This window comes from Rhopalosiphum padi, chromosome 3 (genome assembly GCF_020882245.1).
Source record: "Rhopalosiphum padi isolate XX-2018 chromosome 3, ASM2088224v1, whole genome shotgun sequence".
NCBI classification, from domain to species: Eukaryota; Metazoa; Arthropoda; class Insecta; order Hemiptera; family Aphididae; genus Rhopalosiphum; species Rhopalosiphum padi.
In genome coordinates, this window is record NC_083599.1 from 41,066,853 (window position 1) to 41,085,884 (window position 19,032).

The 19,032-nt window shown below is 28.5% G+C and overlaps 1 protein-coding gene across 1 annotated transcript in view; it reads right to left on the reverse strand.

The window, feature by feature from the left end:
* Positions 1-19,032, reverse strand: part of LOC132926647 (carbonic anhydrase-related protein 10-like) — a 193,996-nt gene that overhangs the window by 51,156 nt on the left and 123,808 nt on the right. The window contains 1 exon segment of the mRNA XM_060991020.1: positions 1,705-1,841. Within this exon segment, the coding sequence (XP_060847003.1) occupies positions 1,705-1,841 (137 nt within the window).

Below are 19,032 nucleotides of genomic sequence, written 5' to 3' on the forward strand. Positions count from 1 at the left end.
TCCCCATACATTGGGCACTGATTAATTATCCAATGAATTAACGTACTTACAAAAACATGAATTAATTTAATTTTCTGGTAACAAAAAATATAACATACATTGTAAAAACAAATCCTATGAATACAGAACTTTGTAATATGAGAACACGCTTAAAAATGATAAACATTTTAAAATGTATGAATATTGTTGTGATTATATTTATTTAGCGTTTATCTGTAAGCTGACGATTAAATTAAGTTCTGGTAGAAAAAATTGAAAAAAACACCGAAGTTGTAATATATGAAACTTGTGTATCGATTTGATTAAGGTTAGGAGATATCTATTTTTTGAATTCTTTATATTTATTTTTAAAAATTGAAGTAGTAGTGATATATCTTTATAGATTGTAAAAAATATTACCAATAACTATTTTTTACTATTTGTAAAATTTTTTTTTTTTAAATAAAATGCCAAATTGTTCAAAGCATCGAATTCACGTAGGTATACTTGCAACATGTGCGTTAAAGTTAAATCATTTTTAAATGTACCATATCGAATGAGTTATGAGATATAGTGTTTTAAATGATTGATTGTCTCGTTTAATGAACAGAAATAAAATATTTTTTTTGTATATATAAAGTTTGTTTGGTATTTTTATAATTATGTCAACAAATTAATAACCATTTATAATTATATATATTTACAAACCTTGCAAACTTTTCCGCTTAAATAGGAAAGTTACGAAAGTGTCACTTAAGCTAAATGGACTTTTTACAATGAGTAATAAACTGTAATAGCAGTAATAGTTACGAAAAATAAAAGGAAAAAAAATGAACGTAAAAAGCTTTGTTTAAATTTATACACAAAGTGGTGTGAAGTGTAGTATATTGATGGTTTTTGTAAATGGGAAAATGTGTTATTGTGTTATTTTAGAATATCACGTTATATGAGAATTATCGAACAGTGTAGTGGAATTGTTAAATTATAAACTATTCTGTAAAACAAATTATCAGTGAATGATACAATTCCTACACTTGATTGAACAAAATAAATTATATTGTTAGTTGTTACTATAACATGTCGGTGATCAAACAAAAACATTTTTTTTTTGGCTTAAAAAAATAAGATTTTGGTTTTGTTATTGATGGAAATATTGAAATGTATTTTTAATATAAATTTAAAATTAATACTTATTTACACCATTATTCTATACGGACTAAAGACATTTGAAGTGGTATTTTATTGTTCTAAACGTCCATCGATAACTATTAAATATTATCAATCAATGTTATATATTATATCAAGGTGAGTTGATAAACACTAATTTTTTTACATAATTTTCACAATTCAATTTTGTTGCTTTTCTAACCAAACAAACCTCAATTTTTTTTTAGGTACGGAAAATGGTTTGAATTATTTATTCTTAAGATAAATACATATATACAAATTATATAATATTATGACCTTTTTTTTTTTTTTACATTTTGGCTCTTTCATATTTATTAATATATTTGGTGGCTCGTGAGTCTCTTCTCGCTGGCCACCCCTGTTATATAACTAAAAGATTATTTCCAAACATAAACACGAGAAAATCTTATCTGAATATTATATCAAATCGTTTTCTTTATACAAATGTTTAAAGTTATTTTAAAGTGTTTCTTGGTCAATGCGTAAGTATTACTGTCAAACTTACTGCAGATATATTAAGTATATACATCAACTCACCCGTTGCCTGTCCACGTGCAGTTCAGTCAAGTTGGGATCGTAGAGCAATTTTTCTGGGTCTAAGTTTACAGGTGACTGTCGTCGGCCTTTGTTGCAAAGGCTCCACTCGGGATTAATCAGGCCCCAGAACGCCGGTCCTAGAAAACACGCATATCGTATTATAAATATATGTATTATACACACTTGCATAATATATGCGTATGAACTGAAACTGATTATGCAATTTGGAGACCGAAGTATGTACACACGTTAATAGCATAGGTATATATATAACTTCCACTATACAAAGTGGTTCTTCCCTGTCGACCCTTCCTGTAGGTTCATTTGCTCGAACTCGCAAGACGTATGTCTTTGTATTTTTAAGCGAGATAATTAGTTTTAGTTTCAAAACGAATTCTCAGTACAATATATATATATTATACAGTAGAACATATTATTCGGGCACGGTTTATAGGATGCACGGGAAATTGTGCACCTACAACGTATTATTATACGAAGTGAGAGACATTTTTCGAAATCGCCTACTCCTAAAAACCATACTTTAATACAAACGCACAATCATGATTCTAAACGGCGTCACATGACTTGGGACGTACATAATATATAATATTATACACGATGTTGTTGAAAGAACAGTGCTATTTAAATATTGTAAGCGCGTTTTTGCGCACACTTCGACATTCTATTTCGTCATTACCATTTGCAATTATTGGTGATTAGTGATTACCTACTTTCAATCATTTCCACATGGGTGTAGGCATGCGCTAATTTCGTTCACGGTGACACACAAATATGACTTAAATTCGCACGTACAGTCACTTGCTCACAAAACGTCACAGACATATCACTGCAGTGTATCTATAGTCTCTGGAGTAGTCCAATAATTCCTCGTTACATAATTATTTATACTACAGTTATATTACAGTATTATCATAATCAAAAATCCGTTTTATTAGATATACATAAGTCTATTTAGGTTTATTTAAATGTTAACAAATATATTAGGTCCTATAACATACCTATTATAAGCGCAAGCACGGCACTAAACATGGTATATGTTTTTAGACCACTTGGTAAACATTTAAATTATAAATCAATAATAGTTTAATGCTTCTACTATAATCAATAGTAAACACATTTTTAAATATAACATTTAGTCACTCAATAGTTAAATATATCGGTGTTCTATTCAAATAAAATGTGTAAATAAACTGTTGATAATATGATTCTTCACTAAAAATACAATGGTATTGCATTTTAAACAACAACTAAATACATCAAAATGAAAAACAGAGGAACTCGCTCTGTCGTTTAAAACGTATCATGTATGCCTCGTCAGTAAATGGTAGTTCATTATCATTATTTTATTTTGTACGTCAGTATCAAAGTACTGTGGAATGGCGAGTTTATGTTTGTGGTATAAATTGAGATTTTTCAACATTTAAAAATAATTCCTTACGCGACTTTTACAGGAAACATTGTGACCTAATTGGGACGTATAATGTATTAATAGCCTTTTCAGGAAGGTCGGGAGACTTATATAAACTGAAAACAGGACTATAATAGGAAATAAACAGACCGTAATGGTCTATGTTTAATACTAAGGCCAGTTGATTTTTGGTGTGCAGTCGTGCGGAAAGTCTTAACTCGGACATTCGGAATCCTGCATCACGGTCCGGGATTTAAACAGGTACCGCCCCCCCCCCCCAGTGAGACTCATATTGAGTCTAAAAATCCAGTCCCGAGACCTTCCCGGGAGAGTCTACGAGTCGTTTGGAAACACGGGCTTCCAAACATTTTTAATGTTTTTTTTAAAATTTCGTTGCACGTGTTCTGTATTTGCGTATAAAATAACAATGGTATGCGCATAATGTCGAACAAGCGGAAAGTTCGTGTGTTTGCGATCGATACGAAACAATCAAAAGGCAAATAACTGCAGCGATACAATATTTTCCGAGCGACTCCATACGTGTCAGACCCCCGAAATCCCATCAATTCCCTCCTCACGTCACAGTCCAGTGGTGGCTCGTGGTATGGTGCACAGGAGCACGTGAACCACCCCAAAAAAATATATAAAAAATTATTAGACTCCTATAATAGTAACATATAATTGATTATTATGCAAATGGTCTGTAATATAAAAATGAAAAAAAAATGTTTTTGCAGCTTTTATATTAAGAAATGTGTCTAATAAATGATTAAATAATTTCGCGGAGCACAAATTGTTTGTACTCCGGGTGGCCGTGTAAAATTATAGATACTCGACACGTCGGTAAGTAATATATATGGCGATTCGGAGCACATTTAATGTGTGCACCGAATCTATTTTATCGTCCCGCGATATCACGTCATTCGTTGAAACGATAACGCATCGTTGTACATTATCCATCAACTGCCCACCGTGTATATATGTTTAGTTGAGATAAGTAAGTACATTATTTTAGTATGCACCTATAGCAAAATTAATCTTTTTACCATCTAACATAGGTATATCCGTGGACGGATCCAGACCAAGACAACAGGGGGGGGGGGGGTGAATTTTAGAGGAAACACATTAATTTTGATAAAGTATTTATTTAGGGGCATACATATGTTACTGTCCACAAATATATCACTATGATTTTGTTACCCTTGAAGTAAAATTACGCCAAAAACTAAAATCAGGGACTTCAAACTATTTTTTTGGATTCGTCACTGTACATATCTTATACATTTTTTGTACACCACCTTATGTGAACCTCACGAGCCGCCACTGCGTCACACCCACCCGCGATAACGTCCGAATCCCTCGCGGGGGGCGGACGCGTACGTAATGATATTATAATATTATATATCATAATAATAATAATAAACGCAGATGAGTGCGTGCGGTCGGGTATTCGAAATCCGTCAGGTGTGCCGCGAATCGTTCGCGAAAATCTGCGCGCTCTGCAGCCAGTCGGCCGGGGCCGTACCGTGCAAAACGAGTAAAAAAGATAAAAAAAAACAAAAAACAAAAAACGTCGACGACCCCCCGGATTAGGCTCTATATCATATAAACGCTACACGTGTATATATATATATGTGTACATGTAATACCGCTGCAGTGGGATTAACCGGCACGCCAGCCGCAGACCGTATATTATACAGGGTGGGGCAAATCAAACGGTGCAGTTTCGAAAGATTGGTACTTCCCGTGTGGTGGGTATTATTGCGGTGCGATTATGATGTTTTCATTTCGTCGGGCAGGCGGCAGGCCATGCCGTTGTCAGTCATTACCATATGGTTTGGTCGAGTAAACAATGTGGGGCTTCGCCGTCTGTAGGTTTTTAAAAAAAAAAAATGGTCGTCTCCGGGGTGGCCCGCTCGCTCACCGGATTTGAGCATTTGTGATTTTGCTTGTCAGGGGCTACCCGGAGGAAAAGGTTTTTAAACATCGGCCTCGCCCCTTGGAAGACCTCAAAAAGCGAATTAGAGAGGAAATTGGCGCTTACCACTATAATTATACCAGTCGAAATGTGTCAAAATGCGGCCGAAAACTTCGCCTTCATCGCCTACCATGCTGGTGACCATCATCTTGCTGATGTCATTTTTAAAACTTGATACATAAAACGGCAAGATGAATTGAAGAAAATTAAATAAATATAATTACTGAAATTTGCGTAGTTTTTTTTAATAGCCTTTCAAAACTGCACGGTCTGTTTCGGCCCACCCTGTATATATGTATGCATACACGCTTGACTCTGCTCGAGTCGGTGTGACACGCATTTCACTGCGTACGCGAATTAAATTCTAGTCATTTCGACCGGCGTTTAATAATCGGTTCGAACACGCCGGCGGACGTCTGTATTATTATTTCTCTACTTCGCCCGTCCGTTTGCTGGTCGTTACAACAATAACGCCTAACCTAACCCAACCTGACCGTCACTAGGACGTTTTTTGTCGGTTTTAAACGAAACGTTGTTTGTTTTTTTTTTCCGCCGAATCTGTTTACGGTTTCGAACACCGCCGGCACTTATATTTAACGGTCCGATTTCGATTTCGAACACGGACGTTCGTATTGTTGCTGAAGATTCGATCGAGTTATGAAAATAAATACGATATTAAAAATAAAGGTCGTGCCAACTTTAGTGTCTTTAGTACCTTAGTATTTCAACTCAAATATATGCACTAAAAATAACAAACATTTTTTTTTAAACGCGCAAAGATATTATTTGAACGATAGGGCAACTATGGTCTAACCGCAGAATCTATTCTATGGTTTAACTTTCAGCATTTTAAATACTTTTTTAACTTCTAAGCTAACAATAAAATGCCATTTCTAACTCTGACCAGTTAGTTGTTATTATTATTTATTTAAATTAAACCACTCATCCGATAATATTGCTGAAGATAAATAAATATGTTATCGCGTTCGTATATAGAACGGTTGACATTCGGTATGGACGATAAATATCTAAACTCAATAAAAACCAATATTAAAAAACCGTATTTCTTGATAAGATAGATTCATACCTATTTAATAGTATTCATATGTTTTTAATTTAAAAATTGATTTTAAATAAGTATTAGTATTTATGTTTTAAAATTTCGATTTTTGTTTCGAATATCGGTATTTCTTTATTTATATTTGGGTTAAGAAGTCGTGAACCGTTTAAAATTGGTTTCAAGCCTCGAATTACATACTATAGTATTATATATACATAATGTAAAATAATTAATGACATTTGATCGGAAAAAAATTATTCTAGAACAAATTTCAAGAACATAAAATTATATTATACTATAGAGTTTATCGCAAATCTTGTATAGCTTATTAATTATTACGTGATCTTAACAAATGTTATAATTTTTATATTTTTTTTTTTTATCTTTTGACGTTTTAACAAATATATTATATTTATGTTCTATAGAACCATGCATATTATGACTAAATAAGTGTATATGGGGAATTGCGTGCCTATAACAATAATTACCGTTTTCATACCACAGAAGTGAGACGTTATGGTCACTAAACTTAATAATATTGTACATCTCCTTAATCGCTACTCCTCGAGAGACGCAGACGTTAAAAGAAACGAAGTCACAAAGGTACCGTTTCGTGACTGTGTATAAATGTCATGCAGTACGCATTTTATGTAATATTAAATTAATTAATGATTATATTTAACAAGCAGGTATACCTTCGTTTATACTCCTAAGAGTGGACCTTTGAAGAAGAAAAAATGTTTACGGTATACGCAGAGGTATTCCAGTTAAGAGTAGCAAAGTAGAGATTATAAACCGTATTACTTTGTTAACGAACTTTTATTCAAAATGACGGATTCTTTGTTTAAATCAATGAAATCAATATTTGTCTCGTAATAAAAGGAAAGAGAAAAAAACAGTTCAAACGCTCAAAAATGTCCTTTTGCGCCCTATACAAAGACGTCTTTACAACGCGCTGGGAATTACGATGGCTCGTGCCACGTTGCTCCACCGACCCTTAGAAAAAGGCTTTTAATCAATAGATTAATTTGTCCACCTTTAATATGTAGCCAAAGTTAAGCTACTGTGTCTTATACTATACAGGTTATATATAATAATATAATAATAGTGTTTTTTTTTTTAGTTATTATGGAATTTATTAAAAGTTTATATTTTGATAAGCAAAAAGCACTGTAAACGGTTTATTTTTTTAAATAATACGCATTCCGGTGGAACATTCTTCTGGGGCACATAGTTTACTCCGTATTCAGACAACTTAAATAATCGTAAAACTCTTTACCAATAAATATTAATAATATGTTTAGATAATATATTTTCATAAAATAACAACTATGGGTACCTACTATATAGAATTTGAAAATATGAAACTAAAAAAAAAAAAAAAACACGAGCGAACCGTATTATACACTACACAGCAACAAACACAAAGTACGAGGCATATTTATTTAATTCTTTTAAAATAGTAAACTTTAAAAGAAAAACCTCAAAGAAATCGTAATGTGGTGCAATTGCTGATTTCTAACGATACTTTATGATCTATTTATATTAAAACTATACATTGGTAAATTACTTTTATATTAGTAATATCGTATTTTTTCCCCATAATAATTGTAACCTAACCGTATTAATTAAATGGTATGATAGCTGAATGTTTGACAAAACCATGGAATATATACTATTAATATACTAAATCATATTATTTTATTTGACTTATTAATCATCAGTGTCATACCGTAAGAACAGTGTGAATAATTTCATGGTATGTATATTGATGGGTAGTCTATTAATAGATTAGGTTAAATATTTTGAAAACTACAATATGCACGTCAATTGTAATATGTGTAATGGTGAAAAGTTTCGATTTCCTTCGATTGATATTTAAATAAATTACAGCAAAATAATTAAAATATTAAGAGGAATAATGATTATTTTTTATAATACAATTTCATATTCAATTGATCAACATTTAAAATTCAAATTTAAACATATTAGCGTATGTTTTTTCGATATTTTAAATCGTTGTAAGAACAGCTTATAAAAAACATTATGTTATATATTATTGAAGGTCGCTATCAAAAGTGAAAATTTTATGACTTTTAAGCTACAATAAAATAATTTACATATTTGTGTGATCATTACTCAGCTGAGTATTTAAAGCGAGTAAATCGTATCAAAAAAAAATATGCATATGACATTTTTTATAGATGAACGTGGCTTTCCATGCATATAACTTTACTTTATAACAGTAAGACTCAGATCTAAAAGCAGTGGTGGTGATTTGTATTTAGCCAAAAAAAGTGCAGACAAAATTTAAATCAAAAATAAGTATAGTATAGTCCTTATATTAATAGAACGACCTAATTCTTTCTTGGACGTTTCAATTCATTAAAACGTTCCACTTTACGCTCACAAAAATCAATGCTAATTAATTAAATTATTAGAATTGAAAATAACCATATTAAAATATCTGCTTTATAACCTACCTCTGACTATTTTTTTTTTTTAATCTGAAATCAGAAATCCAATCAAGTACTCTAAATATATTGTATACTTGTACATGTATACAATATAAGTAGCATATTAAAATATATAGTTTCAAATGTTAAAAGTGTCGATTATCATTTAAAAAAAATCTCTGTTTTTCCCCGTTAAATGCAATGTTTTTTTTTTTTTTTTTTTTAATAAAAGTTATGTAATACAACGTGAAGCAATATTAATGTGTAAAATGAAAACAACGTCATAAAATATTCACTAGTTACATATTTAAAATAACATCTTATGTATATAGCCTTTCTAAGGAATTGTTAAAAAACTGATTAACTATAATACAACATAGGAAAATAAAAGACATTTGAGATTTCCTAACCTAACATAAATCGGAAGGATTAAGAAAAATAACCCAATGACAAATAATATTTAATAAAATTTAAAAAGTTCGTAATAAATAATAATAATAAAAACAACAATAGTAGTTATAACAAAAACAAAAAAATAATTATTGCAATTTATTTATAATTTTAACCATACAACAGTAAAAAATTTACTCAAATAATAATTTGTAATAGTGTACAGAAATATCCTATAAAATAAGACTAAAAGAGAAAAAATCATAATAAATGAGTACAAAGAAAAAAATGTAATTAAATTAAATAGTAATATGGAAATTTATAAAGTTGATAAATATAGCATTGTATAATCGTATATTTTATTTATTATTAATTATTATAAGGTTATCTGCATACATTAATAAATTAACAATATAATATTATTTACATACACCGGATCATAGTGGTTGAAGTTTGGTTGTTATTTTTATGTCTTAACTTAATTTTTTTAAATTATTTAGTCAAAAGTTTACTTACAAGTATAGAATATATAACTATATCTATAAGTATATGTTTAATGATTTTTGATTTTATTATATGTGTTACATGAACAATGGTATTTATATAGAGGAGGTATTCTTACATTGTCCAAATTCAAGATATATTAAAATATTACAGTTATTTATATAAATAGATTCTTAAATGGCTTAAACTATTTCCTTTTCAACGGCAGTGAATGATATTTGAAAATAATTCAAAGAGTGAATTTAGACTATCTTAAAAAATTAATTTCCAGTAAGTTTAGTGGTGTTAAGTGTTAACCATAAATCCTAAATACTATCATCATCAACCAGCCAATAAAAACCACAAAACCTCGTTCATATTTATATGTAACTGAGAGTCACTAATCATTCAAACAAAATCCTTTTCCTACTTCTATAAAAAACAATGCAGTTTCACTCATTAAATGTTCAATTGAATTTAAATACATCTTAAATCCTCTTATATACCCCCTTACCACTGTTCTCTCAAGCCTTATAAAAACTAATTATTTCACATCGAATTGTCTCCTCATCCTAACACGATGTCGTGACTTACTGATTATTTAATTTCCACTGCTGCACGTCATTTAAGTTCCATCAATGGATGGCTCCTTCATCCAAGTAGGTACTCAGTCTTTAAACAATTTAGCTAATTTGTCTTATTACATTGTACTTTATAACAATAATTTGTGTTTATTTTAAAAACATATTATTCAGTTATAATAAAAAAAGTTCAGGATAAATAATCAATTACATTAATTTAATATAAAAACAAAATCGAGTTCTTTCGACGTATTGGCGACTATGAATCTGATCATTTTGGAAAGAAGCGTGATATTCTATTTGTGGACTAATAACGTCTTGAGAAATGAGTCGACTAGGATTTATTATTTTCGTAATTAAATTTACACGTATATTATAATATATTAGACGTACAATTTGATATTTTTCGAATCAAAACCTATGGCACTTGTATACATTTATCGTAATCAGATGGCTTGATGATGACGTATAAGATAATCATATTATTATGTTGTTGATACACGACGAGTAAAATTATATTCCATCGTTCGTGCGATTGAAACGGAGACGCATATCGTATTGCAATGACAATTGGTCCAACGTGATGCGAACACACGTATATTATGTATGTATTATACTGTGCACATAAACCGTACTCGTGCATATTATTATGTATGTTATACACATCATACATGGGGTGATTTATAAAGCAAGATTAACGGTTTTTTTTTTTACTTAAATAATGCAGTTATTGAAAATACAATTATTGGAATTTTTTAGAATATTTTCAAATCATTTTAAAATTCTTAAGATCTCATGATGAAATACTACTTAAGAAGTGTGTCGTAAAATTATAAACTTTTATTTTTCAAATAAGAACTCTCTTGTCTGCTATAAATCGATTAGCGAACCATTTTTCTGAAAATGTTGACATATCAAAATCCAAATTTGACGGGGTAAATATTTTTAAGCTATTTAACTTTGCGTAGGTACTAAGAGTATAAATGTTAGTACAAATATTTTAACGATTGAGAAACTACTCATTCGAATTTTAAATAAGGTATTAAATAAGGTATAACAAAATTGTTCAAAAAAATTATCCAATAAATAATTTACAGCAAAAAATAAGGTTTTCCTATTTTGAAAAACAGAAGTTTGAATTGTTACAGGACTCTCTTTATGTGGTTAAACAATTTTAAAATATGGTCTTTAAATGTATTTAAAAATTCTTAGAATCAGAATTTAAATAAATTCATTATTAAATAAAAAAAACCGAGGGTAAGTATGCTTAGTGAATCGCTCTGCATATATAAACATTAAACATATGAAGTACCTATATACGAATGAGCCCATTGAATAATAATGTTTTGTGTGCGTCGGAAACCGCCCAAATAATGTATAGTTTCGATATGTGAATAATAAAACTGGGTTTTTTTTTACTACGCAATCATCTGACATTTCCTCTCACAAGTCCGTCTCCTTCTGTGTCTCCATCTCCTCACACCACTCACCTCTCCGCCCAATCATTTTTTTTGGCTCTTATTTTTTCTCTTTTTATAGACCGTCCCAATATAGATGTCTTTGGTAAACCCACCGCGCCGATGCATATTTTTTTATTTATTATAATGCGAGCAATGTTGCGGCACAACAACCACAATAATAATAATAATAATAATAGTAAAAAAGCAACGACAACGTTCGGTTACAAAGCACCGCGTGCCATAAAATGCACGACGATGCACAATAGCACCGTAAAATACATAGCCTAGTCACATTTTTTTGTTTTTTTTTTTATTTTATTTTGTTCACACCTCACATCTATTTCGTTTAGTTTTTATGCTAATATAATATATTGTGCATACATAGATAGTATACCATAATTTGAAAAATAAATGTACAAAAATATTATGTTATATAATAAAAAACCAATTTTAAGGACCATTGTCCTTGTTTAATTGTTTTTGACAATTTGGTTAACAACGTTACGACGTTAGTGTTCGTTAATTTAAATTAAATATTTCACTGAATCGTCTTTGGTTTGTAATTAATATCATATTGTACGCAATCTTTATTATAAGTATTTGTTTTTATAATTTCATCACGATATAAAATTTGAAAATTATACTTTTTTTGAACATTTAAACATTATACGTATGCATATTATTGAAGTAGCAATATAAATTACACATTATATATCACAGTATTGATAAATACATATGGAACATGGAATGAAATATAATAAAATATTTTAATTCTACGTATTTTGAACAAGAGTTCTAGTATAGTGGCTTTTAAAAGGATCTAAATAAAATTGTTCCGTCTCATTCCAACGATAAAAATAAATAAAATGTTTACTGCGATGAATGTCAGACTCAAGAGCTAAGTATCATAAATAAATAATAACAATGGCATTTTTCTAGGGTTATAAAAAAAATTGATTCACTTGTAGGCTTTATTAAAAAAAATAATAAATTTAAATTCCACAATTTACTATATTATGACAAGAAAAACTTATGTTATTAAATAAATTATTTAAAGATATTTTTATAATTTAGTTAAATTTAAATTAAATTATTATTTAATTGTAAAAGTATAAATATTTCATATTACCTATTCATAATAAATATAAATAAAATAAAATAGATAGAGATGTTAAAAAAAAAAAAGATTCAACTACAATATTTTATTTGTTGTATTATATTTATAATATAATAATACTGACTTTATATTAACCAACTTGATTTTTAAAAATTTTATTATTTACTCTTTTATTAAATGTCCACAATTATTAAAATTCTTAAAAGAAACATCATAAATTATATATTTGCTAATTTCAGTTGTATATATTCTATATTTAATGCCAAAAGATTATAATTTAAGTTTGTAAACAAAAACAGGATCCCAATCAAACGATATTAAGTTAGTTATTATTTTTTTTTTAAATTGGGCATAATACGAGTCTACTTAAATATAATTTAAGTCGATTTTCTATCAAATAAATAGTCTATTATGCATCAATCATGTTAAAAACGTCAGTTGTTGTCAGTTGATATTTTAAAAACCAAAACAAGTTGCATTATTTCAACGGGTAAATTCAATAAAGCAGTAAAGAATTTATGTTTAAGTATTTTTATTTCAAAATTTACATCCGAATAGCTTTACAGTGATGTGACGAAAACAAGCTTTGATCCCTTTTATATTCCCGAGAGCTGACCTGTCTGGTAAAGGTGGTCTGATTATATCTCATCCAGTGAAGTTTAGGTGCACACGATTTGGACCACTAACGCTTTTGGTCAGTGATTTATGGTTATCAATAGTTGTGGTATACATATTGTACCATCTGTATTCTGCAAGATTTGTCGAATAAATATTAAACGAATCTATGTACGGGTACCTATGTTCGTATATTATTCATCGGTTTTTGTGACCTGTATAAGTAAAAAAAAAAAATGTATTGATCAAATTAAATACTACGACCTTATATAAAATCTTGATGATTTCAAATTTCAATTAAATAACTTTTTGTTTTTGAGTACAATATTCACCGTCGAGTAAAATATTTTATGAATCATGAGTTACATAAGCTTTTTAAAGAAACTTGATTTTTTATTTTCTCGAGAATTTTCTTTAGATGTTATATCAAATATTAAAAAAAAAAAATTGCTACATATCTTTTTTACACACACGATTATTGTTTATAATAATATTGATATAGGTTTAGTTTAATTTAAAGATTTACGATAATATTCGAATTTCTCTAAATAAAAAATAAAAATAAAAATATTGTTTAAAAACATTTATTATTTATATTTAAGTTTTTAATTAAATGTTATATGTGTGAGTATTAAAAAAAAAAAACTGCGAAACAAAACAATAATGCAATTTATAACACGAAATAATATACCCAATATCCGTTAAAAAATGATAAATGTTATTATGAAATAGAAAAGTTAATTACAATGATTATATTTTTCTGTATTTCAATTTAATTATAAAAGCTGCCTTGTTTTTCGTTTATTTTAACACAACAAATGTTATTGATAAATACAATAACATTAACAATCCAATACATGTCATGATGCGTTTTCATTGTAGTTTTAAGGATATTAACTTTTTTTTCTGCCTTTAAAACTTGAAAGCTTTTGGTTTTTAAGTCTATTACATTTTTTTTTTCATTCTTTTGTCGTCTATTGAAACTGTTTGCCGGGAGCTTATTTGACATAAATAATTTATATTATAATGAATCGAAAATTTATTAATTTCATCAATAGTATTATAAAAACAGATTTTTATAACTGAACACCGTGTTTTTATTCACTACGATAATGTCACGAATTATGCATAATAAATACGTTGTACATTATACATTTAGGTAAATGTTTAATATTTTTCGTTTCGGTTTGGCGAACAGCTGTCGTAGCGATATTTATGTTCTCGTGTACCTAACCATTATTGCCATACACGATAAACATAAATGGATCCGTAACAAAACAACGACGGGGTAGTACACGATGTGTTCGTTATCGGCATATCGTTTAAAGATCTGAAACTGTTTTGTACGTATACAAACCAAATGTTTATTTCTAAAAAAATAAAATAAATATACCCGTAAAGGAACTAGAATTTTACCTTACTCGTTCGTTATTATTTCGGCTGTCCGCAGAGCCGATATGACTCCAGAAAATTGATGGGTATGTATAATTAGTTTAGTTTTCTTATTTAGTGTCATCATTATAGTAATAAAATATTATTTTTTATTACATTATAACATTATTATTCATATTAATCTCATCTATCAATCGCAGTTTAAAAAGATGTATCAATTTTTACTAAATTTAATAAGGTGAAAATAAAAAAAAATATTTCAAAAATTGAACACCTAGTTAATTTTTTGATAATTTGAAATTTTCTTCATATTGTACCTAAATGTCCTAAATTTAATATAAAATCGAAATTGTTGATATAACCAATTTATATACTTAATATACAATTAAAATAATATATATATTGATTTACCTAGGTGAGATATTTACAGTGATACCTTTTACTTTTGGGACACTCGATATGGCTGCATCTAACTATCTAAGTCCCGTACCAAAACATTTTTTTTTATACTGACTCTGCCCCATTAGAAATAAAAAGTAAATACCTGTTGTGTTCTTGTTAAAAATAAGTTTTATAATATTATACTAACTCCATCCATAAAAAAAAATAAAAATAAAAAAGTTAACTAAAACATTAGTACATTTTCATAATTAAATCGTTATAATTAATTTATTCATAGATGTATAATTATAAATATTAAAAAGAAAAATTAAATTGTTATACATTCAATTGATGCAATACAATGTTAAAATCAATGTACTTAAATATTAAAGATAAACAATTCAGTAAAATTTAAATAGTTTAAATAAACTATTTAAAAAAAATCAAATCGGATTAAATTTATAAGATATTATTTTCTTACAAATTTCAATCTTGATAATTGACTTAAATTGTTTTTATACATATTTTTTTTTAAATAATATATTCTTTGGTATACAAAGATTTCTTTCGATTTAAAATGCTGATTAATTTTATGTGGAAATTTAGTTGATTATTTTTTAAAGTTTCTATAAATTATTAAATATTTGGGTGAGTAACATGATATAAACTTTATATTATAAAGCATTCCACTACATTTAAAACGGAATGATTTAAAGTTATTTATGGTACGTAAAATACTATGTAACAATTCAATCTATGTATAAGGTAGAAAAATAGATTCAGATAAAATATGATTACCAACTATCTAAGTAAAATAAAATAAATCAACTTTTCCATCAACTAATTTAATTCTCATAAGTCCAGAAACAAAATAAAAATAACTTAGGTAATTCATACGATCGTATATTCCTGTCTCTTGAAAATGGCAAATGTGTATTTTAAAAGTTGTTTGATTTCAGAATTTTCATTTCTATAACAAGTAGACAGTAATAGATCTTGTATTTTACAAAATTAGATTATTGTAAAGGTTCCGTCAAACAATGAAGAGTACTTATTACACTAATTGTACTTGATCGAAATAAGTCCGTATTACAAGTAAACATAAACACATTTGTAATTGGATCGCTTATAATTAAAAAAATTTCATCATTATATGTCATAATTTTTTTTAATATTAAAATTCATGAACGTTTTTAATGGATGTAAGTAATTTTAACAATATAAAAGAATCCGCTTGATGGATATTTTTTCTAATTAAATCTATATTATTAGATGAGACAATATTAAAATAATAATTAGAAAATATTCTTTTAAAATAAGTTTCACTGAATTTTCACAAAAAATCATCCACAGCTTTTTTTTAAAATTTATTAATACATTTTGACGATTTTAATCATCTTCATCAGTTTTATCATGGAAAAAATTCATGGTTATCTATGGTTTATATTTTTGAAGACAATTTCTTTATATTTACCTGATTTAAAATGTTATTTTAATTTATTCTTTAAATATTATTGTACATAATTATTTAAACTTTAATAAATTATATGAAATTTAATAAATGTGGGTAATTGTCTTACAAGTTGTTAAACGATATGCTTAGCATTATTTTTGAATACACTTCCTCTAGTGTTCAATATTGTTTTTATTCTTTTAGTGAAAAAAAATTATTATTTATTCAAAAAAATAAAACTGGAAATTTGCCCAATAGTACAGGTAATAGATAAGTTGTAACAATATCAATGTACATATTTAACATGAAAGTTCTCAATATTCATAAGCTAGAATATAAATCAAATAGATTATAAAATTCAAATAATATTGTTACATATTTTTATTTAAGTACGTATATCTTATTAATAATAATATTATGATTTCTGAATAATTCTGAATCAAATCGTTATATTTGTGACGGAACTAGGATGAAACTCACTGCAGTATTAATATTTTAATCTGGTAAAACGGAGAAATTATTTTCGCAAAACAGGTTTCACGCGGCATTCGGTCGTGCGATTGCTTACTACGTGAACCCACAATCCGAGTGGGTTTGGCAGGCGGGTTGATTTATACGCGTGGGACATTAAGGGGCGTCTGCCAAACCGCCCAAACAGTTGTAGTTGTGAATGATAAAAAAATAAAATAATGCGTTTGAGTTTTGGGGTTTTCCGCAACGGTTTTGTGTACACGCTATCTCGCGAGTGTGTGTGTGTGTGTGTGTTCGCGGTTCAGTGACCAACGGTTTATGAATGACTCCCAAAGTGGCTTTTACCGTTTGACAACCAATCCGTTTTAATAGGTTGACGTCGACGGTGCGAGCGGGGAGATGCTGTTTTTAGGCGTTTCGGTTAGGATTTCTTTTCTGCCGCCGCGCAAAAACTCGGGTTTACCGCGACGTAATAATTACAACGAGAGAGAGGAGAAAAAACCGGCGAAAACAACAATAACAACTATACTTGCATACTCCCCCGCACGGCGTAACAACTTTTTGATATACTAAGCCAATTCGGAATCACTATCCGACGTTCGAAATTTATCGTTTTCCCCTCTCGCGTGTATATATATATATATGTATAACGTCGCCCTATCAATAGAAATTCAAAACTTTATGTTTCGTATCCAATTAAAACGCCAAAATTATCGTTTTTCCAACCACAGCGCTCACGTCGATGATTATATTATTTGGTTCGTCTAGTATAATATAATTATAGTGTTACGCAAGTGTCTACAATAAGCGCCTGCGTCGATAAACCACAATAAACGGTTACCCGCACTGTAAGGATTACGCGTAAGTCTTTCATAATACTATAATATTATGTAATATTTAATTAAGATTGGGTATGTATCAAATAAAATGTGATAAAATGTATCAGGTGAATTTATTATTTAAACGAAGACTCCCAGCTACGGTTACAATTATCGTTTAAAGGATCACTCTGAAATTCGTCACTGGATGTCTAACGATTTCTCCGACCTCGTTATTATAGTCTATAGCGAATATAATATTATACGTGTAGTTTTAAATTTTTTTTTAAATTTATACTCCTATAAGTTTATAGGTTAAACATCATATAATATTATGAAATTAAAACTAAAACGCTGTAAGAGAGTATCATGTACTGACGTCGCGTACAAACTTTAACAATGCAAATCGAAAAACCCCGTGGTTCTATCATACGTGTGGCCGTTAAACGGGACTTGCTGCGATGGTTATAGTGTACTAAGACAAATGTGATATCACAGTCCACGGGTACTAGAGTCTGTTATTTACAAAAATATTGTTTTTAAAATTATTATAATATTTAATATTATTAATTTGTCGATTATTTTAAAATGTTGGCGTAACACTTTTTTCACGTATTTTAAATATGATGAAAATATTATTACTACCTATTATAGTATAATCGAGAGCGAGCGAAACCATAGCCTTTTATTCCTCGCTGGAATGTCAATTTATTAAAGCAATCTCCTATTATAGTAACGATATTATTATTATTATTAACCGTTAACAAATGAAACATGAATTATAATATAATCGTGGTGATATGAAAAATATATATTTTAGTCAAAAATTAGTTATCTATATACTTTTTTAAACATTAGATACATTGTTCAGTCATTGGCCCACGACTTGAAGAATATCGTTGTAAAAAATGAGGTCAAGGATCACTGGAATAGACAATTTTCATTGGAATTAAATACTATATTATGTAATATATATATATAATTATAATATTAAATATACGTATAATTGATATACTGTAAGTCATCGCTTATTGGACTCGCGGTTAATCGACTCGTGTAACTCAAAGAGGCTACTCCCGTTTCATACATACATTAACAAAATGTGTACATTTATGCTCACTACACTGTTATTTAACGGAGACAATTAAAATACATAGACTTTTATTGTTATAACTTTTTTTTTTTTATTTGCTTTTATTGTAAAAATATATAATATGTATTGTTTTATGTATGATTAAATACAT